Source organism: Arvicola amphibius, chromosome 2, assembly GCF_903992535.2.
Source record: "Arvicola amphibius chromosome 2, mArvAmp1.2, whole genome shotgun sequence".
Lineage (NCBI taxonomy): Eukaryota > Metazoa > Chordata > Mammalia > Rodentia > Cricetidae > Arvicola > Arvicola amphibius.
The window spans coordinates 19,423,299-19,450,743 of NC_052048.2; the positions used below are offsets into that span (position 1 = coordinate 19,423,299).

General features: G+C 38.9%; 1 protein-coding gene across 2 annotated transcripts; it reads left to right on the top strand.

Moving 5' to 3' along the window:
• Nucleotides 1-436: 436 nt before the first annotated feature.
• On the top strand, nt 437-15,027 carry Clec12b (C-type lectin domain family 12 member B). 2 transcript variants are annotated; one of them, XM_038320759.1, is made up of 6 exons: nt 437-527; nt 1,712-1,810; nt 3,872-4,087; nt 4,525-4,679; nt 4,942-5,057; nt 14,877-15,027. In XM_038320759.1, exons 1-6 carry the CDS (start codon nt 437-439, stop codon nt 15,025-15,027), a joined length of 828 nt encoding a protein of 275 aa, XP_038176687.1. The 2 variants fall into 2 exon arrangements, with proteins under 2 accessions (XP_038176687.1, XP_038176688.1); XM_038320760.1 differs by having other exon boundaries at nt 14,964-15,027.
• Nucleotides 15,028-27,445: the final 12,418 nt, after the last annotated feature.

The following is a 27,445-nucleotide window of genomic DNA, read 5'->3' on the forward strand; positions in this document are numbered from 1 at the left end:
CATCACTCTCTTTGGAATCTGATACGGCTGAGGACAAACTAGATCCATTATAGAATTAACTCCCCTTCCATACGTGCATAGAATAAAACTGGATTGTTTACTGATTATTCAAACATTCGGAGTTTTCTAAGGACCATGGGAATTCCAACACGAAGCCTTAACTCCTGCTTGCCTACAAACACATCCTCTTGGCTTCACAACAAGGAACAATGCACGACAGTTGAAAACTGGCAACATTCTAATTCTTAAGGACAGTTTCTGATTTCTCTCACGCCACAGACAAATACACTTTCATTCTGTCCTTACAGAGGAGCAATAGGGACTGTCTTGTGTCAGTTATTTGTCTGCGTAAAAGCCATCTGGCCTTGAAGAGGAGCTGCCTGTACTGGGCCTGAAGATACGGCAACATTAATCTGTAGACTCACTCTCTCCTATGATGTCTGATGAAGTGACCTATGCCACGCTTATGCTCCAGGACTCTGCGAGAGTGGGCAGTCATCAGGATGGAAATAACCTGAGAAAAGAAGGTAAGAGCTCAGAGGAAGCACATTATAGACTTGGAAATGGCAACTGTTAAGTATTTTGAGATGTGAGCTTTGACACTAAAATGGAGGGGAGAGCATGCAATATAATCTCCAAAATAGAGACAAACAGTCCTTGGATAGGTCAGCAGAACAAGTGTCCTTAAGAGAATATGAACGGCTTTCAAGACCAGTGTGAGCCATATGGAATTACTGTCATGAAGCTCTTCACTGCAGAAAAAAAAGCGGTTATATCAGAGATTGAGTCTTGGAGTGAGAGATTTCTATTTATAACCATCCTTGACTCTAATACCTTGTTAGCAATGACAGAGAGATGTTCTTATATAAACCAAAAAGGATTCTAAAGTAAGTAGAGAAAGATTTGCTAGTGTGTGCAATAATTTAAGGAAGGAGTCATGCATAAATAAATCACAAGTGAACAAGATCCACCTTTTTCTTTTATGCTGTTTTTAATTTAATGACATTGGAACCTAAAGTACAACTCAGATCATTTATCAATAATAAATTCATTCTATACATATCATTATTGAAGTGTAGTTGTAAAATAAAGTAAATAAATTACAATTTCTGCAGTTATGTAGATGGAAATGCTGAATTTCAAAGAAGCTAGGTAGTTTGTCTGAGTTTATTTAATTGTGTGGTGGAGAGAGTCTTCCATGTCAGCTTATTCCTTTATGCCAAGCTGGCAGAAATGCCACGTCTCTGGAGTCAGAGACATCATTAAATTTATAAAACTATCTTCACTTCCAAAGGTTGCGGTACAGTCCTAGTTGTTATCCTGATTCATATGAATTGCTTTTTTCTGCTCCTTGGATTTCTTCTTACAGTGTGTGTGTGTGTGTGTGTGTGTGTGTGTGTGTGTGTGTGTGTGTGTTAGGGGTACCTAGCATAGAGTTTGTGGTGTTTTCCAAAGGAGAGATGATGATGCATATCTGTTCTGTTCTGTCTTGTAATTGCCATTCTAACCTTTGGGGAAAGAGGTCAGGTGAGTCCTATATGTGCTAGCATACTCACCTAAAAAAATATTGTGTGAGAGATATTTTTATGACAAACATGGCCCAAGAGTTGCCTGCTGGTTTTAATATCGAGAAACTTCCTGGGTGGGGAAAGCAACCCCAAATGTAACAGCATGCTATGGTTCTACTTACTCATCCCCCACTGGCTTCTAGGACACCCAACTCAATCCTCCATTTGGAGAGGAGCTGCCTTGAGCCTGATGACCCTCTGCCTGGTGCTGCTGATGGGACTGGTGACCTTGGGGATTATGTGTAAGTAAATTTGTATTAAACAAAAGAAAAACAATTAGAAAATCCTGGCGCAGTATGCAAATTCAGGAAGGACATGGCTACTAGTATGCTAGATTGATTAAAAGAGATTAATCATCACAGACACTAATGTCTCCCTAGCTCTTTTCACTTATTTTCTATCTAAACAATTTCATTGATAGTTACGACTTGGACATATAAACACAGGGTCTTCCAGACACTTCTCTACCCCAGATCCGTTTCATTCTCCACCACACCTTCAGAAACACCGGCAAGAGTCCTATTTCTTTGCTGTGGGAATTCTACCCCCCAGTTATTTTTGTCTTTTGATGAACTAGATCATACTGTGTGCAGACTCATCTTTTCTTAGTTATTGGTTAAAACTGAGAAGCTCTTTTCTTAACAGACATACCCATTTGATATTCTCCATGAAAAATAGAAAAGCAACCTGGAGATGTATTTGCAGAAGGACATGCACTTTGTTTATCTTGAAATTTAGCAGATGGCTAGCTAAATCTGCCTACCCATCACCTTTCTGGGATACGAAAGAATTAAAGTGGCAGCAACAACCTGACTTGCCTGAATGAGGAAAAACACACAGAGAATAAGACAAAGGGTGGGAATTACATCATACCTAGCAGGCAGAATTGTACCGTGCATGTATCTTACAGTGGATACCACTCCCTAGCAGATCCTAAGAGAAGAGTCTCTTGACTCACGTGCAGTTGCAGGTGGACTGAGTAGGGCATTGTGCCTTATGGTAAATGGAAAGCCATCCTGAGAAGATGCAGATTATAAAATGCTAAGTGTGTGGAATAAAGAGCACTGATCTGGTCAGCACACACTCTAAGGTGACTTGTAGTCAAAATTGTATTGCAAGATGCTGTATGAGTTACTCTCTCTTGTTGATGTGACAGTAAAAGCAGCTTAAAGAAGGAAGGGTTTATTTTGGTTCGTGGTTTAATTAAGATGGAATACAGTCCCTCAGGGTGGAAAGTCATACAGTAATTGATCACATTACATCAACAGTCAGAGAGCAGAGGGAGCTGAATGCCATGTTCAGCTTGCTTCCTCCTTTATATGCAGTCTAGGTTCTCAGTCCAGGGAGTGGTGCTACCCACACTTGGGGATTATGAGGGGTTCATGTTTAGTAAAACCTCTTTAGAAATGCCTGTACAGACACCTCCCAAAATTTCTCTCCTAGGTAATTCTATACCCTGTCACATTGAAAATAAAGATTAATAATTACAGACACTAATGTCTCACATGCTCTATCCATTTATTTCCTTATATGAAAGAGTTCAGTGATAGTTATGATTTGAACATGTAAACACAGCCTAATTATTTATCTTGTTCTTAGGAAAAGAAATCAGATGCTCCTGTTGAGGTAACAGATGCTCAGTAGATGCTGCTAGGAGAATATGCCATTTATCTTTAAAAGATGCACACCCAAAAACAAATTCAAGTGAAATAATGTTGACTCATCATGAAATGAAGTCTAATTTGTTTTTTGCAAAGTGCAGTGTTTTTGCTGCAGCAGTTGTTACAGTGTGCTGCTGGGTCTCTGAAAGAGCTTAATAAAAATAAAGGTGTTTTTAAATAAATACATGGATCCAGAACTAGAAATTGTTAGAATGGTCCAAAACCAATCTGGAATTATTGGCAAAACCCTGCCAAGGATTAAAGAAAGAGAAGACAAGGGATGGGGGGAAGGTGGTGGAGGTTGAGCAGGAGGATCGTATGCCCTCTACAAGGAAGGGAGAGGAGAGATGGAGAGGGAGGAAAAGAGAAAGAGAGGGAAGAAGAAAAAGGGAGGAAAAGAAAGAAAAAAGAAAGGAAGGAAGGAAGGAAGGAAGGAAGGAAGGAAGGAAGGAAGGAAGGAAGGAAGGAAGGAAAAAGAGAAAGAAAGGAAGAAGAGAAAGAAAGAAAAGCAGGGAGGTAGAAGAGGAAGGAGGAGGAAGGAGGGAAAGAATCCCCAGTGACCTGGGGATCACACTCTTATCTTATCCTGGTGGCCTTGTGAGCACAGCAGGAAATGTGCACTTGTCTCATTATGTTTTACAGTTTTACAGATGTCTAATGATATTAACTCAGATTCAGAGAAGTCAAGTCAACTTCAGAAAATTATCCACCCACAGCAGGACAATTTGTCTGAGCCACTGAACATCTCTACAAAGGATCCCACAGAGGACTCTCTCCAGTCCCAGATCTCTGCCCTCCTGGAGAGGCAGGGACAGATGGCTACCAAGCTCTGCAAGGAATTCCTCACCCACACTTCCGGTAATTTGACTTACATCTGTAAAAAGGCCGAATCAAGTCTGTCACTTTGATCAAAGTACCCATGTGCAGCACAGCCTCGTAGAAGTTGAGTCCTTTAACAATTCCTTGACCATGCCATCCTAAATTTATGAAGGACAAGGAAATATAGATGTTTCCTTAATATTTTGGAAAACACAGGAGAATTTTATAATCATTCCTAAATGTTATCAGCCTAAATACTTAAACCTCTCTCTCACTTTATCGGTCACTTTTAGATGCTCTGGTTATCATAAGATTATTAAAAGCCTGGATCTGCAAAGAGAATCTATATTGTCCAACCACCAGCCAGGGTTACTCTGCTGCCACTCCGATCTGTTGTCTGTGTGCATGACTTAGTTTCCAAAGGCTTCTGCAGTCACTCCACAGAGTATGTACTTTCAATATAATTTCCTTTTCAGACCATAAGTGCAATCCTTGTCCTAAGAAATGGCAATGGCATGGAAACAGTTGCTACTATTTCACAGTTCAGGAAGAGAAATCCTGGAGTGACAGCAGAAAGGACTGTACAGACAAGAATGCCACTCTGGTGAAGATTGACAGCATCAAAGAAAGGGTATGACTGACTCTCCTCCCCAGGGTATAGAAATTACTTACACAATGTAATCTGTTACATGATAAGAAACTAATGGATTTCGAATGAGAACTAATAAATGAATCGAAGAACTGGGCATGAAACCCAAGACACAGCACATGCTAAGAAAGTGATCTAACCACTGAACTATCCCCAGACAATAAAGGAATTTAATGTTTTTTTTTTCATATCTCCCCAAACCAGCAGATGGCCTCTTAGTTGTTCTGCTTTCTCCCTCTCCCAGGATTTTCTTCAGACACAGCCGTCACTCACTCTCTCATTCTTTTGGCTGGGCTTGTCCTGGAACTCAACTGGCAGGCACTGGCTATGGGAAGATGGTTCGTCTCCCTCTCCAATCCTGTAAGTATCTAATTGTTCGGGCTGGAGGATAGTACTTCCAGCCAGTGGATGGAAGCCAGTGTGTTTGTGCTGTTGTTTGGAGAAAAGAACTAGTGTTTGTTTCATCTACATGATGGTACTATGGGATAAAGTCTTATTTTCTTAAGAACAAATTTTGTTCTGTTTTAACTTTAATATTTAAAAATTATTTTTGTATTTATCTATTTGGAGAGATCAGGGTTGTGTGGTTCCAGGGAAAACATGTGGAGGTCAGAGGACAACCTGCAGGGATAAGTTCTCTACTTCCAGTCTATGGGTTCAGGAAACTGAACCCACTGTTTAAAAGAGAGAGGGTTGCAGTAGGGAACACATTGAGGGATGGTAAGCAATTCCATCTATTTGTCAAGCTCAGAGCAATGCACTAAACTTAATGCACTGTCTAGTTGCTTTGCTTATTAAGCATGTACATATCATAATATGTTCTAAGTGCTTTGCAAATATATACCTTAGAAGGATGCACTTTCACATCCCCATTATATAATAAAAATATTATCATAGCGAAATTTTGTGACATGCTCAAGGTTGCCCAGTTCAAAGGTGATCAAATCAAGACTGAATATTTTAGATACTCATTCACTCAGCTATTTTATATTCTAGCCTTTACAACCTTCAAGGGCGGTGTTTGCCATAAGGACACACATTTAAAGATTGACATAGTACTCATATTAAGTAATTGTTGGCTATTTTTTTTGGTTTTTTTTCTCATTTTTTTATTCAAGATTTCCATCTCCTCCCCCTTCCCTCCCCTCCCTTCCACCCATACCCCCACTCCACCCCTCTCCAAAGACAAAGAGCCATCAGGGTTCCCTTCACTATGTTAAGTCCAAGGTCCTCCCAGCTCCCCCTAAGTCCAGGAAGGTGAGCAACCAAACTGACAAGGCTCACAGTGAGCCCATCCATGCTGTAGAGTTCATGTTCATTGCCATTGTCCTTGGTTTCTCAGTCCTCCTCCACCGTCAGCCACATTCAAAGAGTCCGGTTTGGTCCCCTGTTCCATGAGTCACATTCCGACTGGACTTGGTGGTCTCCCGTTAGATCTGTTCCACCGTCTCAATGGGTAAAAGCACTCCTCGCGGTCCTGGCTTCCTTGCTCATGATCTCCCTCCTTTTGCTCCTCATCAGGACCTTGAGAGCTCAGTCTGGTGCTCCTATGTGGGGCTCTGTCATTTTCTCCATCCAATGTCAGGTGAAGGTTCTATGGTGATATGCAAGATATTCATGAGTATGACAATAGGATCTGGACATTTCTGGCACCCTCTCCTCAGCTGCCCTAGGAACTAGCTGGGGGCGTCTTCCTGGACACCTGGGAACCCCTCTAGAGTCAAGTCTCTGCCAACCCTAGAATGGTTCCCTTAACTAAGATATATAATTCCTTATTCCCATATCCACCCTTCCTATACCCCAACCATCCTATTCCCCCAAGCTCTTCCCATCCTCCACTTCACCCTTTTCTCTACCCATCCCCCCATCCCCCCATCCCACCCAACCCCCATGTTCCCATTTTTTGTCCGGCAATCTTGTCTACTTCCAATAACCAGGAGGATAACTATATGTTTTTCTTTGGGTTCACCTTCTTATATAGCTTCTCTAGGATTTTTTACGAATTATAGGCTCGATGTCCTTTATTTATGGCTAGAACCCAATTATGAGTGAGTACATTCCATGTTCCTCTTTTTGGGCCTGGGTTACCTCGCTCAGGATGGTGTTTTCTATTTCCATCCATTTGCATGCAAAATTCAAGATGTCATTGTTTTTTACCGCCGAGTAGTACTCTAATATGTATATATTCCACACTTTCTTCATCCATTCTTCCACTGAAGGGCATCTAGGTTGTTTCCAGGTTCTGGCTATTGCAAATAATGCTGCTATAAACATAGTTGAACAAATGCTTTTGTAATATGATTGGGCATCTCTTGGGTAAATTCCCAATAGTGGGATTGCTGGGTCCCGGGGTAGGTTGATCCCAAATTTCCTGAGAAACCTCCACACTGCTTTCCAAAGCGGTTGCACAAGTTTGCATTCCCACCAGCAATGGATGAGTGTACCCCTTACTCCACATCCTCTCCAGCAAAGGCTATCATTGGTGTTTTGATTTTAGCCATTCTGACAGGTGTAAGATGGTATCTCAGCGTTGTTTTGATTTGCATTTCCCTGATTGCTAAGGAGGTTGAGCATGCCCTTAAGTGTCTTTTGGCCATTCGAACTTCTTTTGTTGAGAATTCTCTGTTCAGTTCAGTGCCCCATTTTTTAATTGGGTTAATTAACATTTTAAAGTCTAGTCTCTTGAGTTCCTTATATATTTTGGAGATCAGGCCTTTGTCTGTTGCGGGGTTGGTGAAGATCTTTTCCAGTCAGTAGGCTGCCTTTTTGTCTTAGTGACAGTGTCCTTTGCTTTACAGAAGCTGCTCAGCTTTAGGAGGTCCCATTTATTCAATGTTGCCCTTAATGTCTGTGCTGCTGGGGCTATACGTAGGAAGCCGTCTCCTGTGCCCAGATGTTGTAGAGTACTTCCCACTTTCTCCTCTAACAGGTTCAGTGTGTTCAGATTGATATTGAGGTCTTTAATCCATTTGGACTTGAGTTTTGTGCATGGTGATAGACACGGATCTACTTTCATTGTTCTACAGGTTGACATCCAGTTATGCCAGCACCATTTGTTGAAGATGCTTTCTTTCTTCCATTGTGTGCTTTTAGCTCCTTTATCAAAAATCAGGTGTTCATAGATTTGTGGGTTAAGATCTGGATCTTCTATTCGATTCCATTGGTCAACTTCTCTATTTTTATGCCCATACCAAGCTGTTTTCAATACTGTAGCTCTGTAATAGAGTTTGAAGTCAGGGATGGTAATGCCTCCAGAAGTTCCTTTATTGTATAAGATTGTTTTGGCTATCCTGGGTTTCTTGTTCTTCCATATAAAGTTGATTATTGTCCTCTCAAGATCTGTGAAGAATTTTGATGGGATCTTTAAGGGGATTGCATTAAATCTATAGATTGCCTTTGGTAGTATTGCCATTTTTACTATGTTGATCCTCCCAATCCAAGAGCAAGGGAGATCCTTCCATTTTCTGGTGTCCTCTTCAATTTCTTTCTTCAAAGACTTAAAGTTCTTGTCAAATAGGTCTTTCACTTCCTTGGTTAGAGTTACCCCAAGATATTTTATGCTATTTGTGGCTATCGTGAATGGTGACGCTTCTCTGATTTTTTTCTCTGCTTCCTTAGCCTTTGTATATAGGAGGGCGACTGATTTTTTGGAGTTGATCTTGTATCCTGCCACACTACTAAAGGAGTTTATCAGCTGTAGGAGTTCTTTGGTGGAGTTTTTTGGGTCGCTTATGTACACTATCATATCATCTGCAAATAATGAAAGTTTAACTTCTTCCTTTCCAATTCGAATCCCCTTGATCCCCTTGTTTTGTCTTATTGCTATTGCTAGAACTTCAAGTACTATATTGAAGAGATAAGGAGAGAGTGGACACCCTTGTCACGTTCCTGAATTTAGTGGTATGGCCTTGAGTTTCTCTCCATTTAATTTGATGTTAGCTGTCGGCTTGCTGTAAATAGCCTTTATTATATTTAGGAATGACCCCCGTATCTCTAATCTCTCCAAGACCTTTATCATAAAGGGGTGCTGAATTTTGTCAAATGCTTTTTCTGCATCTAATGAGATGATCATATGTTTTTTATCCTTCAGTTTATTTATATGATGGATTACATTGATAGATTTTCGTATGTTGAACCAGCCCTGCATCTCTGGGATGAAGCCTACTTGATCATAGTGGATAATTTTTCTAATGTGTTCTTGGATTCTGTTTGCCAGTATTTTATTGAGAATTTTTGCATCGATGTTCATAAGTGAGATTGGCCTGTAATTCTCTTTCTTGGTTGAGTCTTTGTGTGGTTTAGGTATCAGGGTAATTGTAGCTTCATAAAAGGAATTTGGCAATGACTGTTCTGTTTCTATATTATGAAACACCTTAAGGAGTATAGGTATTAGGTCTTCTTGGAAGTTCTGGTAGAATTCTGCATTGAACCCATCAGGTTCTGGGCTCTTTTTGGTAGGGGGGTTTCTGATAACAGTTTCTAATTCTTCGCGACTAACAGGATTATTTAGAGCATTTACCTGGTCCTGGTTTAACTTTGGTATATGGTACTTATCTAAAAAAGTGTCCATTTCTTTTACATTTTCCAATTTTGTGGCATACAGGCTTTTGTAGTAAGATCTAATGATTCTCTGAATTTCCTCTGTGTCTGTGGTTATGTCCCCTTTTTCATTTCTGATCTTATTAATTTGTATGTTCTCTCTCTGCCATTTGATTAGTTTGGCTAGCGGTTTGTCAATCTTGATGATTTTCTCCAAGAACCAGCTTTTTGTTTCATTGATTTTTTGGATTGTTTTCTGTGTTTCTATTTTGTTGATTTCTGCCCTCAGTTTGATAATTTCCAGTCTTCTACTCCTCCTAGGTGAGTCTGCTTCTTTCTTTTCTAAAGCTTTCAGGTGTGCTGTTAAGTCTCCAATGTGTGCTTTCTCCGTTTTTTTTTAAGTGGGCACTTAGTGCTATGAATTTTCCTCTTAGCACTGCTTTCATAGTGTCCCATAAGTTTGAGTATGTTGTGTCTTTATTTTCATTAAATTTAAGAAAGACTTTAATTTCTTTCTTTATTTCTTCCTTGACCCAGGTGTGGTTCAGTAGTTGACTGTTCAGTTTCCATGTGTTTGTAGGCTTTCTGGGGGTAGCATTGTTGTTGAATTCTAATTTTAATCCATGGTGATCCGATAAGATGCAGGTGGTTACTAATATGTTTTTGTAACTGTGGAAGTTTGCTTTGTTACCGAGTATGTGGTCAATTTTTGAAAAGGTTCCATGAGCCGCAGAGAAGAAGGTATATTCTTTCCTGTTTGGGTGGAATGTTCTATAGATGTCTGTTAAGTCCATTTGGTTCATTACCTCTATTAAGTCTCTTAATTCTCTGTTAGGCTTCTGTCGAATTGACCTGTCCATTGGTGAAAGAGGAGTGTTGAAGTCTCCTACTATCAGTGTGTTTGGTTTGATGGTTGCCTTGAGTTCTAGTAATGTTTCTTTTATATAAGTGGGTGCTTTTGTATTAGGGGCATAGATATTCAGGATTGAGACTTCATTCTGATAGATTTTTCCTGTAATGAGTATAAAGTGTCCCTTTCCATCTCTTCTGATTGATTTTAGTTTGAAGTCAACTTTGTTAGAAATTAGTATGGCCACACCTGCTTGTTTCTTAGGTCCATTTGCTTGATAGACCTTTTCCCAACCCTTTACTCTGAGTAGATGTCTGTCTTTGTGGTTGAGGTGTGTTTCTTGTAAACAGCAGAATGTTGGATCCTGTTTTTGTAACCAATCTCTTAGCCTGTGCCTTTTTATAGGTGAATTGAGTCCGTTGATATTAAGTGATATTAATGACCAGTGGATGTTAACTCCGGTTGTCATTTTTTATTTGGTAGTAGAGATTGTGTGTTTCCTTTCTTTGAGATGTGCTGGTGAAGGGTCACTAGATGTCTGAGTTATTTTGGGCAATGCTGGACTCCTTTGTTTGTGAATTTCCTTCTATTACTTTCTGTAAGGCTGGATTTGTGGCTATGTATTGTTTAAATTTGTTTTTATCCTGGAATATTTTGTTTTCTCCATTTATAGTGAATGAAAGCTTGGCTGGGTATAGTAATCTGGGCTTGCATCCATGGTCTCTTAGTTTCTGCAAAACATCTATCCAGGACCTTCTGGCTTTCATGGTTTCCATAGAGAAGTCAGGTGTTAGTCTGATAGGTTTCCCTTTATATGTTACTTGACCTTTTTCCTTTGCAGCTCTTAATATTCTTTCTTTATTCTGTATGTTTTGTGTTTTGATTATAATATGGCGGGGGGATTTTTTTTTTTGATCCAGTCTATTTGGTGTTCTGTAAGCTTCTTGAACCTTAATAGGAATATCTTTCTTTAGGTTGGGGAAGTTTTCTTCTATAATTTTATTAAATATATTTTCTGGACCATAGAGCTATAATTCTTCTCCTTCTTCTACCCCTATTATTCTTAGGCTTGGTCTTTTTATTGTGTCCCAGATTTCCTGAATGTTTTGTGATGAGAATTTGTTGGATTTGCTGTTTTCTTTGATCAGTGCATTTATTTTCTCTATGGTATCTTCAGAATCTGAGATTCTTTCTTCTATCTCTTGTATTCTGTTGGTTATGCTTGTTTCTGTAGTCTCTGTTCGTTTACATAGATTTTCCATATCAGGCTGGCCCTCGGGTTGTGTTTTCTTCCTTGCCTCCATTTCAGTTTTCAAGTCTTGCACTGTTTCCATTATTTGTTTGATTGTTTTTTCATGGTTTCCTAGGATATCATTTACGGATTTACTCAACTCTTCAAACTTTTTGTTATTCTTCTCGTCTATTTCCTTAAGGGAGTTTTTCACCTCCTGTTTAAGGGACTCTATTACTTTCATAAAGTCAATTTTTTCTACTTCTTCTTGATTAGTGTGTTCAAGTCCTCCTGTTATAAGTTCGTTGGGTTCTGGTGCTTTCATGTTGTTTTTCAAATTGTTGGAGGAATTCTTGCATTGGCGCCTGCCCATTTCTTCCTCTGAATAATCCCCTTTGGGTCTTCTTTTAGAAGTTCAATTCCCCCCCAATGAATTCAATTAACTCACCCCAATGAATGATGGATCCTCTGGCAGACTGTTAGGTCTCCTTGCAGGCCAAGCAGCTCGCTGACAAAGGGCCTACCTTGCTACAGGCAGGCTAATGAAGGAGGGGACCTCCCACCGGCCTGGGTGCACTCAATTCCAGATCCCGGCGCCCAAGGGCTGAGCTGTGGGATTTTGTGGCCCCAAAGACGGGAGGATGAGGCGGGGTAGGGGGTTCTGGGTGCAAGCTGGGAAGGGACAAGAAGAGAGAAGCAGTATCCGGAGAGAATAACCCCTGCAGGAAGAGCAGGGAGTGTGCAGGTGGGGGTGGGAGAATTGGGGATTGTCTGTGGTCCCTCTCTGGGCAGCTGCCCCGTTCAGGCACTCACTCCTCACTCACCCCAATGAATGATGGATCCTCTGGCAGATTGTCAGGTCTCCTTGCAGGCCAAGCAGCTAGCTAACAAAGGGCCTGCCTTGCTGGAGGCAGGCTAATGAAGGAGGGGACCTCCCACAGGCCTGGGTGCACTCAATTCCAGGACCCCGGAGCCCAAACAGCAATTGTTGGCTATTTTCTCATAGAAAGTAAGTCTGTACTACCTGATTTGTTTCGGGATTAGCTTCAGAGGGCAGACCACCAATTAGGTTACATGCAAGCATCCTAGGCAAAATCTACTGTCGCTGAGTCTCAATAACAGTGTTGAGAGTACACTTCAAATCTCTACAATTTTAGAAATCAAAGCTTTGAAACTATTCAAAATTATAATAAAATAGAAGTCAGAAAATAAAATTCAAAGTCTTGCCCCATCTGATCTTCTGTATTTTTCAAAAGACTCCTAAGAAAGAGGTTCAAATTCACTGGGATCCAGAAACTCAGGTGCCGCTTGAAGTCATGCTGGGCTTACAGAGGAAGCCCACGTGTATGGAAGGGGTGGGTATTGCTGTGGGTTGGGAGAAGAAAACTAGTGTTTGTTTCATCTACAAAATTGTCCTATGGGATAAAGCCTTATTTTCTTAAGAACAATTTTACTTTGTTTTAACTTTAATATTTAAAAATATTTTTATATTAATTTATTTGGAGAGGTCAGCATTGTGTGGTTCCAGGGTAGACATGTGAAAGTCAGAGGACAACCTGCAGGGATAAGTTCTCTACTTCCAGTCTGTGGGTTCAGGGAATTGAACTCAAATCACTAGGCTTGGTAGCAAGTGGTCTTACCCACTGAGCTATCTCACAAACCGTTTTTTGTTTTTGTTTTTGTTTTTAAAGCAAGGACTGGAAAGACCACTCACTGATTAGGAGCATGTACTACTTTTACAGAGTACCTGAGTTCAGATCCCATCACCTACAAAGTGACTTACAACCACCCTTAACTCCAGCTTCTGTAGATTTGGCCCGCTCTTAAATCCTCTGAGGGCACCTACACTCATGCATGCATAGATACACAGATGTACACATAAATAAAACAAATTAATCTTTCAAATAAATAAATAAAAGAATAAAAGTTTAAAAGAGATCATGGCTTCAAAATTTTTGAAAGACTTTAAAACAAAGACAAAAATGTCAAACGTCCTATATCAAAACTTTAGTTAAATAAAATAACTGTGCTTATATTTTCACAATCTGTAATTTTTACATTAAATGAGATCTGATATCACTCATATCTCTCCCACCTCCAAGTACTCAAGCTACCCAACTCGCTCTGCTTTTCTCTTCCATGTATATTTTGTAAATTGAATTATAATCATTTCATTTTTGCTCAGAACTGCTTGGTTTCAGCTGTGGCTCACCAAATGCCTTGAACAACAAATAATTAAATGTTTATTATTTTGTCACTAAAGATCCACTCCACAAATACTTTTCTAGGACTTTTCCTATTCAAACATATCTCTCCCAGGCTCTTATCATCATTACCAGCCATGTTTGGTTAGTTCATTTTCACACTAGTAACAATGACAAAGGCTCCCTCAAAACAACACAGATGACAAGGACATTTACTCCTTTACAAAGCAGAGTAATCGGGTGGGCAGTGCTCACAGCTGACAGAGGAGAGAAGGGCTATTAGACAGAGATTATCCAGGACTGTGACCCAGCACCATGTAAATGCAATGCAGTTCCCAGGTTAGAATGTACATTTCTCTTCTCCTATGTGAATGCAGTCATTCATCTATGGGCTCCTGTGAACATGGAGAGGAAATGATCTATGTCTGGCACACAGAGACCACAGATGATCATCATAAGTCATTTAGCTGTCAAATAACCCAGCTCTCTATACCCATTCTAGGAAGACTTCAGGCTTGTGCAGCCTCTTCCTTGGATCCTGAATAAGGACTCTCTGACTTAGATATATTCAAATAGTAATATTTTATAGGCTTAACTCTGAGGAATAAAATAACATGATATCCCAGGGTGCATCACTTGGAAAAAGCAGTGATTGTAACACACATTTAGGTTTGAGCCAAGAAGCTGGACTCAATTTCCTGATGACCAAATCCCATTAGTAAGTCATTAATTTTTTTCCTCAAATTCTGTCTTGTTTTCTCAAGTGTGTAGAAAGCATGCATAGTTGCTTTTTGTATAGAAAACATAACAACTTTTTACATGGTATTACTTTATCATTTTAGTTTTCATACTAAATTTTAAAATGGCAAAATAAACTATTGTTTCTAATGTAATCTTCATGGGGTGAATTCCGTTAGTGGAATTCCATATTACTGGCAGGAAGAATAATTTTTGAGTCATATCTTAAATATTTTTCTATTTTATTAAATTTTAATATAATATATTCTGATCATGGTCTTTCCAGCCTTATCTCCTCCCAGCTCCTCCTCATCTCCCCACTCATCCAACTCTACACCTTCTTTCTCTCTCTCTTTAGAAAGCAAACAGGGCAATAAAAAATGTGAGCAGTGTCAGGCATGGGATCCTCTCATGGAGCAGGCCTCAAGTTCAATCAGATAGTGGTTGGTTACTCCCACAACTTTGTGCCACTACTGCACTAGCATTTCCTGCAGAATTAAATATATTCTTATTAAAGAAATATTTTTCCTGGGATTTTTCCTCTAAGGATGACACTTAATTTTAATTAAATTTCATATATAATATTTTTAACTAATTTTGAATCAATTACTTTTCAGATTTAGTGATCAGGAGCACTCCAGGTTCAATGGATCCAGAGGTTGTGCTTACTTTGAAAGAGGGAATGTTTACATTTCTCGCTGTAGTGCTGAAATTTATTGGATTTGTGAGAAGACAGCTTCCCTGGTGAAGATTGAAGATTTGGATTGATTGACTTTTCTAAAGAGTATCAAGAAGTGAGAGCCTGTTGCAAACCCAAGCAAGAAAGGAGGAAGCTTTGGTATTTGAGACAAAAACTGAACAAAAAATGATTTACATCAACTAGCGCACAGGCAAACTTACTTCACGGAACATTCCCCACTTCACTGTCTGACCCTCTGACCTGGTGTTTTCATTATTTCTGTCTTACAGTGATCCTAAGTACCCGGGAAGTAACATGTCACTTCACGCTGCCTCTCCATAAACACCGTTCCTTGTTTACTCTTACATATGTTCACACACAGACTTGGTATTACTGGTATTATTTAAATATTAACCTCCAGACCAACATGGGCCTCTGTAATGGAGCAGGTTCTAGAAGACCCCTGTTATAAAGACTTCCCAATTCTGTAGAGTTTTGAGGAAGCCCAAACTAAAGCCCTAAGTATTGTTGACTTAGAAATATTTTACACTTTTAGAGATTGTCTAAACAGCTAATCAGTCTCCATGTAGAGATTAACTATTTTTTGTCTTCCTATCAAACTACACTACCAATTCTTATAACTTATAGACTAGATGAAACAGGATGAACACCACATCTTAATATTTTCAGCATTTATCTAAACTAATAATATTCAGGCTATCAATTTTGTTATCTTGGTTCTATCGAAATAATAAAGATGTTTATTCTCTTATTATTAGTATGATATTTCATTTTATTTTCTGTGTGGATGTATGTATATCATGCGTATATGTGTGGATATGTGCACATGTGTAGATAACTGTACCTGTGCATGTGTGTGGAGACCATAGGAGAGCATTAGGTGTTTTCTTCTATCTCTTCCCACATTATCTTTGATCTAAGTTCTCACCCTGAACCTGGATTTTGTGAATTTTCTTTTCAGCCAGGCTGTAAGCCAGCAATCTCCAGTCTTCTTCCCACCTCTGCTCACTAGATGCTGGGCTTACAGGTATGTGCTTGACCATACCTGGTTTGTTACTGGGGTGCTGGGATCTGAGCTCCCATCCTCATGTTTGCTAAGCAAGTGTTCAGCACCATGAAGACACCTCTCTGATACTGTTTTATTTTCACAGAGAAATACTGGAATATTATTCAAAGACATGCTACCAGAAAAATTATTCTTTAAAACTTTCCTGAAACAGTTTGATTACGTTCCTGTAGGAGATAAATGAATACTGTAAATCCAGGCATCAGAAATTTTTATGGAGCAAAATTACTGATTTCAGGATATCACAAAGGATACGGTTTTGATTTTTCTCTTCAATTAATTATTTACTAATTATACATACTTATCATCAAAAAAGAATAATAATTAACTTGTACTACCAATTTTGAGCACTGGCCTAAAATTTACTGGAAACAGTTGTATTCTGAATATTGTAATAGCTCATTGAAACAACTTCACAATACTATGCAGTAGCTTATTAATCTTTAAAATGTTAAAATTATGACCTCATTATCATATTATATGTATCCAAGGAAACTCTAGAACAAGGGAATAGGTTCAGTGTAAATATTGTAAGTATTTTAAAACACAGGTTATTACTTTCATCATCAAGTAAGTGCAGAGAAAATCCCAATTCTCACTCAGAATGACAAGTGAAATATATATGTGCTTTATTCTTCTATTTCTCATAAGCAGGTTTCTGTCACTCACTCAAAGTAAAATTACTCATGAAACATAAAAACTCTGCCCTGATTCCCACACATTTGGGTTTCTCTTTATTCCCATGGGAAAGCTGATTTCTCCTTCTTTCCCTCCATCTCAACCCAAAGAATCTGCTATTTATAAGCTAATCATCCTTACTTGTTATTTTGTTCCCATAGAGGCTATAATTTTCTCCTGGCATCTCTATCTCTTCATGCTTATCTCACAGTCACTTGTACTCTTATACTCATTTGAAAAGAAACTTTGTCTAACCTCACAGACACCCTGGATTTTGGTAAGATCAGACCACTCAACCCATCTTCCCTGCATCTTGTTGTCACCACGCAATCCCCAGTACCCTTTGCAGCAATAAGGATATACAAAGTCGGGGTCTAGTGACTACCAATTAGTCTAGCTGTTATTTCTAGCACCACTCCCTGTGTGCCCTTGAGTAACAGATTGTTCCAGTTCTTCCAGCCTATATTCCATCCCCCAAAGTGCTCTGCATAGTTCTCAATACTGATGTTCTTCTTCCATGGAGATGCTCAACATTGTGCCAGTTAGGTTTGCTTGCTTGCTTTGTCAGTTTGACACTACCCTGGGTCACCTGGGAAGGGAAACTCAGTTGAGAAAATGCCTTCATAAGACTGGCCAGTAAAGAAGTCTGTAAGACATTTTCTTGTGTAATGTTTGATGTGGAAGGACCCATCTCACTGGGAAGTGCCACTCCTGGGCAGGGGTCCTGGGTTTTATTAAAAGGCATGCTAAGCAAGCCATAGAGAACAATCCAGTATGCTGCAGTTTCCATGACTCTGTTTCAGTTAATATTTCCAAGTTCCTGCTTTTGGTTTTGTAATCTGTAAGGACAATAAACCATGACCGTTAGGTCATGGTGAGTTTACTCTAGAAATAAAAAGCAATCTTTAATACTCTATCTAATGTTTGTTCCAGGATAATCATCTGTGTAGAGAGAGACATTTTTTTTCATACAGCCAAGAATCAGCTCATGGGAATAAAAGAGCAGGGGCTAAGGGCCAGAAGTAGGTGGTGGTCACACCAGGAGATCAGCCCAGGCAATTTCTAGAGCTGGGACTGCTGCACATGGGTTGTTTTTGTTTCCTGTGTCCACTGTAAGATGGTGGCCAGAAATGAGGTAGACAAAGACAGAGTCCTTGCCCATTCATGTTCCGTAATCTTTATTAGTTGAAATTGAAAACTATGCAGAAACAAAAACAAACCCCATAGGAACTGCTTTAAAAGGTCATTATTTCCAGTTAAGTAACTGTGTTTCCAAGAAAATTACCACCATGAGTAAACTTATGTGGGAAATCCTACACCTCTTAGGTTTGATTTAATATTGGCTTAGTTTTTTTTCTTCTAAAAATGGGTGAGCATGCTTTAATTCACAATGTATATACTAGTTTGTTGTATATTAACTGAATACATGCACAAGAGACAGAGAGAGACTAAGAGAGAGAGAGAAAGAGAGAGAGAGAGGGAGGAGAGAATTTCTTCAGAAAAATTACTTCTACACTCTTATGTCTTGTCTTTACCATCAGCTCTTAGACAGAATTTAATTCTTCAATGGTAATTAGTCTTCAAGATTTTTATTTTTTGTTTCAAATAAACAGAAGGACCATGAGTTCAAACCAGGTGGGAACACACAAGTTTGAGGGTATCCTGGACTATATAGCAAAATCCTGTCTCAACAAACAAACAGATGGTTTTACCAGTATGTATCATAGCATAATAGAAGGAAAAAGTCAGAAACAGAGTGAAGATTTTTATGAACACAGCTGAGCCCACTGTGGTGTGAACTGGGTTCTTATGACAAAAGCATCAGTGTACAGCAGAAATAAAATTAGATCACCATAGAAAGAAATGGCTGGCATCTCATTTCTGCCAGAAAGGAGTTTTGGTTGTAGCTTTTCATGATCATATATGTTCTTAAACAAGTTTGGGATCTGATATTTATTATACTTTGGATTTTGCTCCAAGATCATGTGATTATTGAACATAAGCTAGAAAGGGTTTTTAATTTAGTAAAGTAAAAATTTCTATCAATTCACTAAATCTTTGTACTGAAGGTCTGTCTTCAAAGCCTCATTGGCAAGGTCAAAAACAGGGCTGTAAAAATCAATAAAGATTAAGAAAGCTTGCTGTAGAATCATGGAAACCACATGTGTCCCTCAGTCACCCAGTTATCAAGCCAGGCTGACTATACAGATGGGAGGAAAAACATGCAATTCTGATGGCCTCTTCTGGCATCCTTCTGCACACACACACACACACACACACACACACACAAATTTAGAGAAAATAAAAATGATGGTTTTTATATTTACTTTGTAATTCATTTTTAATATTTTCTGTATTTAATGTTCTGAGAGCCCTTGGAGTTTCCAGTTATTTAACCTGAATATGCCTCAGAAATGCCCTTAACCTTTATAGACATGCTTTCCATTGGATTACATTCATTTGAAACTTCTAGTTTTACAATTTATGATGTATAAATAAAGTATAATAAAACTTTCGTTTTAATGGAACATCATTTGAATAGTGGGAGTTCTACATTTTTCTTTTTTGTTTGTTCTTTTTGGAGGTGGGGCAGACCTGATCTCATGTACAGCAGATTGTTCTTGCAGTCGCTATATAGCTGAGGATCCACTTGAACTTCTGATCCTACTTGTAGTAAGGAGCTGTGGGCTGCATTCCCACCCAGCTCCCAGCTGCCTGGCTAGCTTATGCCCTGAAATAACAACACACAAACTGCATTCATTTAAACACTGCCTGGCCCATTAGTTCCAGCCTCTTACTCACATCTTGATTAACCCATACCTAATAATCTGTGTAGCACCACACCAGGAAGATTCTAGCGTACATCCATCTTGGGCCGGAGCTTCACTGAGTCTCTCTCGCTGAGGAGAGGCACAGCAGTCTGGCTCAGAGAGCAGAGGCATGGCGATTTATTAACTTCCCTTCCCAGCATTCTGTTCTGTCTACTCCACCCACCTAAGGGCTGGCCAATCAAATGGGCCAGGCAGTTTCTTCATTAACCAATGAAATCAACTCAAACAGAAGACCCTCCTATATCACCTCCTTCCTCCACTTTCAGAATTCTGGGGCCTCACAGACTTCCTTAGTTTGTCTTTTGTTGCTGTGATAAACATGGTGACCAAACTTTATGCCCTGGTCATAGTGATGTTGCTGTGCATAAAATCGATTTTCTCCTTGCCTAGCCAAAGGTAGTTTCATTTAAAAATGCAAGTCGAATCCATATAGCTAATTAAATATTGCTTCCCAAAAGTGTGTGGCTTTTTGGGAAAATCTTCAGAAGTTTCTAAATGGAGAGACTGTAGATGTCTATGAAACCAACTGGGATCTAATAGCAAATCCAAATATTCAGAAGAAAAAGAGCCACCTGTAAAGTGAAGGATCACATGCTGAGAGGACCAGTAAAGGTTCCTGTTTGCTTCATTTGAGGGGCATAGGCCTCCCTGTGTAGCTGAGGCTGGCCCAGAATTCAGCTGTCCTCCTGCATCAGCCTTCTGAGTGCTAAGACTGTAGATATGTGCCATCCTGCCTTGTTGAGTATTGTTCAATGTCATCCAAAGTGGGTAAGATTGAATGGGAGTGGCCCAGAGACTGCTGTACATGGACACCAGGTCTTCTATTTCTGGCAGAGTCAGACTTAAGTGGTGGTATTCCTTAAGGATCCTTAATCCCTCAGCTTCCTTTCATAAAACACCAGGGTACAATTCTTCCATATCACCACAAGGTGACAGTATGCCTTCAGGGATAAAACTGGTCCCTGCCAGCCTCAGGAAGGTTTTCTTTGTTGACATTCTGGGTGACCAGATTCTATGATAACAAGTTATTCTTACCACAGTTGTTCAGCTGCTAACACTAGAAATTGTTTTATGAAGCAAATTTTAGAATAGAATCTTGTAGAGGCCCAAAATATGTGAGCCTATTTCCACCTTGACCAAAGGTCAGAAAGTTGGAACTTAACTCTCTCTATTCCTTCAAAGTTATAGTGTTTCTACCTCAAGTAAAAGTGGTGTGTAGATTCAGATCAGAGGGTTCTGCTCTCCCAAGGCTATTGTCGACAGGTGTGGCTAATATCCAGACTCTTTATTTCAGGAATAGAGAAGTAGCTATGTTTCTATCTCAAACTTTCTAAGGATCCAACTAAGGTGCCAGTTGCCTTAAGAAGATAACAAGGGATTCCACTCAGGGAGTGGCTTGCCTACAGAATGTTTTGATCTAGGGTATAAGTATGACTTTTTTTTCTAGTAACAGAATGTTTAACTATGAATGTAGCCCACAACCTTCGATTGGTATATTCATTTTCTTGTATGTACTAGAGGCTGTGGGCCTTCAGCTTTGTCCAGATCTTACAGAAGTTCCATCAAGTCTTACTCTTGGTTAGTGGTCCTTTGGATAAGTCTCTGAAGGTTGTAAGACTGTCTTCAATTGTAAATCAAAGCCTGGAGCTTCCAAAGTTAGAGTTTATTTTATGGAGTCCAGCTCTTTGGTGACAGAACACAGGAGAGACTTTAACAGCACACATAGACTCTTACATTTCTTACATTAGCACTGGACGAAAAAGCAAAGCTTTACCTTAGTCATTAATTTCTGCAAATTCTGCAAACATTAGAAGAAACTGGAAAACATCAAATTATTTAATTTCTCTATATGTACCATAATGCTCTACTATACTAACATATTTTTGTCTTCTGAAACTCACGAGACTATTGACACTTGGTTCCAGGTCACAAAAATTTATAAGCATTTTCCAAAATGTGTTCTGTCAGTGCACTTGGCAGCAGTGAAACTGAATCCTAGCACTTTTAAATCTAGACTTCTGAATCCAGAGCAATGAAACTGTGGACTAAGGGGACTGGGATGCATCTCAAGATATCAGCAGAATTTGGCAGCATTGTCCACCATGTAGTAATGGCCTTTCAGGTATGAAAGTTTCCAAGACTGAGAGAGTTCATTGATTACTGCTCCATTGTTCTGAAGACCAGAGACCAGGCAATGTGAAGCAAGGGAATGTTCCTGCAAGAAGACCCTGAGAAGTTGTTGCATCAGTCTGTGAAGAAGCATGTAGTCTCACTGGAAAACCCTAGGATGTCAGAGATGTTGGAATCATGGGACCATCTATTGAGGAAAGCTATAGGCATAGAGTAGAGGCATCCCAGTAGAGAGACTATGTTAAACTACAGGCAAAGGAGCTAGAGCAGCGTGGCTACCCAAATATGTAGATCCCAGAGCATTCACTACTGCTGCCAAGAGGAGCAGCCTCCAGCAGCCCGGGGCTCAAAGAGGATTCACAGAGTCGGTGTACTAAGACTTTTTTTTTAACTGAGGGAATATAAGAATGAACACACACACTCTCTTGATTGCTTCCTTCTAACTTTTTAAAATTCCTTTTCTTATTTTTTTTCTGTATCTTTCCTTCTCTTATTCTTGGTGCTTTTCTTCTAATTCATTTTATTTTTTTCCCTTAAAGCTTATGTACCCCAGTAAATTCTTTTAAGCAATATAAAAATTACAGTGTGGTTATAATCTATTTTTCAAGTGAAAGATTATAATGAATGCAGGTAAAAAATGTGTTTCCCATTTCCATTACTTTATTAAGAAAAGTCATCCCAAGATACCACATGCATTTATATCTAACATTATAGATTAGCAGAGTATGAACAAGCAGTTCTTTTACTATCCAGCTGCATATTGCAGTTAAAAAGAAAGGACCAAGCATTTTATTATTTATCTCAAAATGTCATCTTACAATAAATCTTAGAAAAATCACAAATCTAAACTTTTATATATGAAAATGTACCAGTCTTCTATATTTTAAATCTTTAGGGTGCACGTCTGCTCATTGATAGGTTTTTATATCTGGAAGTTGGGGGCAGAAATGGGTTCAAGAAACTAATCATCATTTTTAATCACCAAGCAATCCTAGCAAAGAAGTACATCAGCTATTAGTAATCAGGATGTTTTGTATTTGATCCCTAACCTAATGAATCCATCACTCAGTTATGTGTCCATTCTAAAGCTAGTGAGCTTTAGATTGCTTTCACCTCGAAGGTTTTTACCTAAGGTTTTCACCTTGAAGCTATTGCCAAAACATCTTAATCTAATCTGAAGTCATTTTAAGGCTTGTTTCAGCTATGACATATACCAAAACCTGTGAACACATCTCCCAACATTAATATTAAAAGAATTTAAATTACCTGAGCAACTGGGACTCAGTCGTTTTTCTTAATTATTAACCTAAGGTACAGTCTATATGATTCCTTAACAGAAATTCATGTGTTCTAGCTGTGTGACACTTTCTTGTTTTATTTTTTATCCTCTGCAATCTCTGCTTTATCAGGGGCAGGGGCAACATTTGTCCTACCTTTACTTATGATAATTTTTCCACTAAACTCACTTTTATCTTAACTCCTTACTGTATTTATTTTTTAAAAAAACCCAACCATCAAAATTCTATTTAAACTAACACTATTATTGTATAAAATCATTGCTTCAGTTGAACAGTACATGTTAGAAGGAAATCATCTTCATAATAATCTACAGGTAAAATTGCCCAGTAGAATGAGAAATTTCCAAGATAGTAGATGACCATACTGCATTAAGTCAATGGGGATCTAACAATGCCCATTCACACCATGTCAGTTACCAGAGAAAAATGGCAGCAGCAAACATGCAAAGACACAGCAGTGATAAGAAACATTCTAGGGCCAAGGATCTTGGGGACCTTGCTTACACAGGATTCAACCATCAGGGTTTTGTTTCCTGGTGGGCCAGTCCCCTGAAGTCAATTACTATCTACTGCTCCTCTGACATTGCTACCAGCAAACTCACCATGCTCTCCAGATGTTGGACAAGGAAATGCAGGATTTGCTATTTTCCTGTTGGGTTTGGGTCTTGCTTTGGCTTGATAATTCCATGTTAAGTTACTATTCTTTCCTTTAGGAAGGGAAATGTTTGTCCTAGGCCATTGTATATTGAAAGTATGTAACTTTTTATTTTATTTTAATTTACATAGAGTTAAGAGATTGTCTTGAATTGAAGAGAAGATTTGTACTTTGGATTATTCAACAGTGTGGGAACTCTTCATGACTATGGGGACTTTGAAACTGAACTGAGTGCATTTTGCAATCTGAGATGACCATGAACCTCCAGGGGCAAAAGGAGTCAGGATATGGTTTAAGACTGAAATGTTTTGGTGTCAAATTGGTGAGACGTAGAATTGTGATGGTAATATTTCCTGCTAAACAGAACCTATAATTACCAGAGAGGCAAGGTACTGGGCACACCTGTGAGGGATTATTTAGATTAGATCAGCCTCCAGCCATACCTGCACAGGATATTCTAGAGGAGGTTAACTGAGATGAGAAGATACATTTTAACTGTGGCGGTATCACTCCATGGGCTGGGATCTCTGATGGGATAAAATGGGAGAAGCAATCTGAGCATGAACATCTACTGCTCTCTGTCTCTTATCTGTGGATGAAGTATAACCAGCTACTTCAAGTTTCTGTTACCCCAACTTCCCCATCACTGTATTCTCAGGATGTAAACCAAAATAAATCTTTTTTTCTCTAAAATTGGTTTTGTCAGACATTTTGTTGCCCCGAGGCACACAGCATTCTATTGGTGTGCTTGCACCATTTCTCAGATGTCTTACTAAGGTATGAAAATCTAAGAGAGTGCATCTAAACTAACAAACTCTTCCTTAGCCATCTGTGTTTCTCCACCTTGATCTTCCATGTAGATTTTCTCTATTTTTTTTTTTTGTGGCACATTAGGCATGCCTATTATCTTTTCCTTCCGTTAGGAGACTGAGAATTCCATACCCAAATGATTTGGTTATGTAACTTGTGGTCATGAAGTTGGATTGGTGAAGATTTGGAGATGGGACATGCATGTTGACTGATAGTGTTAAGTCTGGACCCTGTCCTCAAACAAAGAACATGTTATCTACAAGTGTAAAGGAATAATTCTTTTCTGGAATCTTTGGGGACTCAAAGAAAGTCAAGATATTGGAAGTCAATAAAAAAAGGTGGAAGATGTGGGAGCCTGTGTAAGAAACCTGTGCATGTTCTGTGAACTACAGATGTGGCAGGGTGTGGAATGTTTTCCCCATGCAGTTGCCTTCTAGAAAGAACTGCATAAACCGATAAGTGGGTGCACTTGAAAGCAAGGGCATGAGGAGGATGCCCTTTCGTGTCCACATTGTCTCTGTGGAGAAAGCAAGGCCGAGGCAGAATATTCTCAGCTCTTTTCACATCACCAAAGATGATGAGACAGCACAAAGTATATTCCCTCCTATACTTTTATTTACTTAAACTAGATGCAAACATCACCTTACATTTTGATTGCCTTGATAATAAAAATTAGAAGTGCTTTGTTTGTTTGCCCTACTCTTGAACTCAAAAGCTCGGAGTCCCCTATGTCCCCACACAGACCTTTGGCATCTTCTTCAATCCACAGAAACTTAGCCTCACTGACCAGGGTGGGTCAACAAAGGATGTTCCCATTTATTGAATTCCCAGCATTGATCTGATTCTGTACTTCATTCAGGTTTGATTTTTAACATTCATTGGTGTTCTGCCTTTCATATTATTAAACCCCATGAGTGATCCTTATTTTTCTTCAATTTTTTCATTAAATGAGATATGAACTTTTTCATTCACCATGCTGGCAACCCTTACTTTGGGGGAATTTTATCTCATTTCTTATTATTCACTTGTGGTCCTCCCTTTTATTTTTCAAGGGATCAAGAAACAAGGTTGCTAATGGTTCCCCAAGTTCCCTGTCCCATGTGAATTTTACCCATGGCTTTCAAACACCTAATACATCTCTTTGAAACATTCTTGACTCCACTGGTTCACCAATCCAGAGAAAGTTTGTTTGCCTTTTTACAACATTTATATTATCTAGCTTGACAATATTTTTCTTCTAACACAGTGATGGATTTCTCAATACCCCACTGGGCACCAAGCTTTTCATGCCCCAAATCTCATTTTAGCAGATACTTTCTCAGACCATTTTTCTTGGTTATTATTTCAGGTTTGGTTCTCTGAAAAATGCCCTTTGATCTTTAATGGACATTGACTTGCATGGGTGTTATTCAAAGCATGTTTTTAGATTCAATTTCTCATGGAGAAGAAAGAAAAGGAGAAAATGGCCAGGGATATATTCTCAATAAAGTATTTGGCTGTCTCTTTGGGAGCGTCTGTAACGAGACATCTGCTTACAGGTCATTGAATATTGAGATCCCTAGGAAAGAAAATGGATTAAATTGGACATACCTTTTGCATATATATATATATATATATATATATATTTTCTGTATTCTCAATAGTTTTATTAATATTTTGTGTTATGGAAGCTGTTAAAACAAGACTGCATTTAAATTTTATTTCCAGTTGTTTATACATATGTTTGGGTTCTGTTGAAATTTTATCCATTGCCTTTGATATGATATACTATTTAGTGTAGCAATTAAAACCTATATTGGTTCAGATGTATATAATTATATTATCTGCAAAAGAAATCTTTTATTTTAGTCTTTCCCTATTTTCAAATTTTATATCCCTTTTTTCTGCCTTATTCCACTGCTGGGTTCCATCTCTTATTGTTGAATGAAGTGACTGATGAAGTTCATTCTTATTTTGTTTTGAAAGTAGAAATATGTTTTCCCTTACTAGAGCAATGGTGATAATTTCAACATCAGAGTATTTGCTTATTTGTGTGTTGTTTATTTTATATCAAATCTTGATTATCTTTGAGAATTCTACTCCTAGCTTCCTAAGTTTTACTATAGCAAGGCTTAAAGTATTCATCAAATGTCTTCTGTGTCTATTGAATAACTTATTTTTCCCTCCAAACTTTACTTTGAAAATGCTAATACATTTTTTTGTGGGGGCCAACCATGATAAGCTAAGTATGGGCAGCTCACCCAAAGGAAGTTCTTTGCTTCCAACCATTATCACCTGGGACTCTGACCATCAATGAATTTAAATGGAGGCCTGAGTCTCAATAGTTTTACCCTGAGACAATGCCTGGTTGCAGGAGAACCACAAACTGAGATTACCTGACTTCCACCCAAGAACAGGAGGTTCAAAGGAAATGCCTGGCATTCCAAGCACTGTAGATAGGAACACCTGCCAGAACACTCACCAGGACACCCTAAACAAATTTCAGCCAATCAGGGGTCTTAAAACCTCAGAAACCCCTCACCCCCAACTTTACTACTATAAAATCCTATTCTAATTGAGCTCAGGGATCTGCAGATATTCCTGTACATTGGATATGTGAAGAGACCGAGCTTGCAAACTTGATTAAAATAAAGGCTCTTTGCTTTTACATTTGGAATTCGGTCTCCTTGTTGGCTTTTTTGTGGGGACTTTGCGGATTTGGGCATAACATTTTAATACAACTTGTTCATATATTATTCTTCCTATATGTTCTCAGACATAATCTCCTCTGAGGCTGAAATTTGTCTGGTTCATCTTTGGCAATAAAAGGCAAAATAGGTTTTATGGTTTGGTGTTCAGCATATGTGTGCTAAAAGAAAGTACATGGTGATAAAGCTATGAATTAGTTTTCTGACAGTCAGCAAAGGAGGCAAAGAAATCTGGAAATAAACATTAGGAGAAGCAGGAGATGTACACTGCCTAAACTTCCTCTGTGTCTTAGCTACTCCTCAACTTCTATGACAAAACACCATGACCAAG

Coding starts and splice junctions, on each gene's coding strand:
- Clec12b (XM_038320759.1), top strand. CDS start 437: ATGTCTGATGAAGTGACCTATGCCACGCTTATGCTCCAGGACTCTGCG. Junction 4,088..4,524: donor ATTCCTCACCCACACTTCCG/GTAATTTGACTT, acceptor TTTCCTTTTCAG/ACCATAAGTGCAATCCTTGT. Junction 5,058..14,876: donor TCGTCTCCCTCTCCAATCCT/GTAAGTATCTAA, acceptor ATTACTTTTCAG/ATTTAGTGATCAGGAGCACT.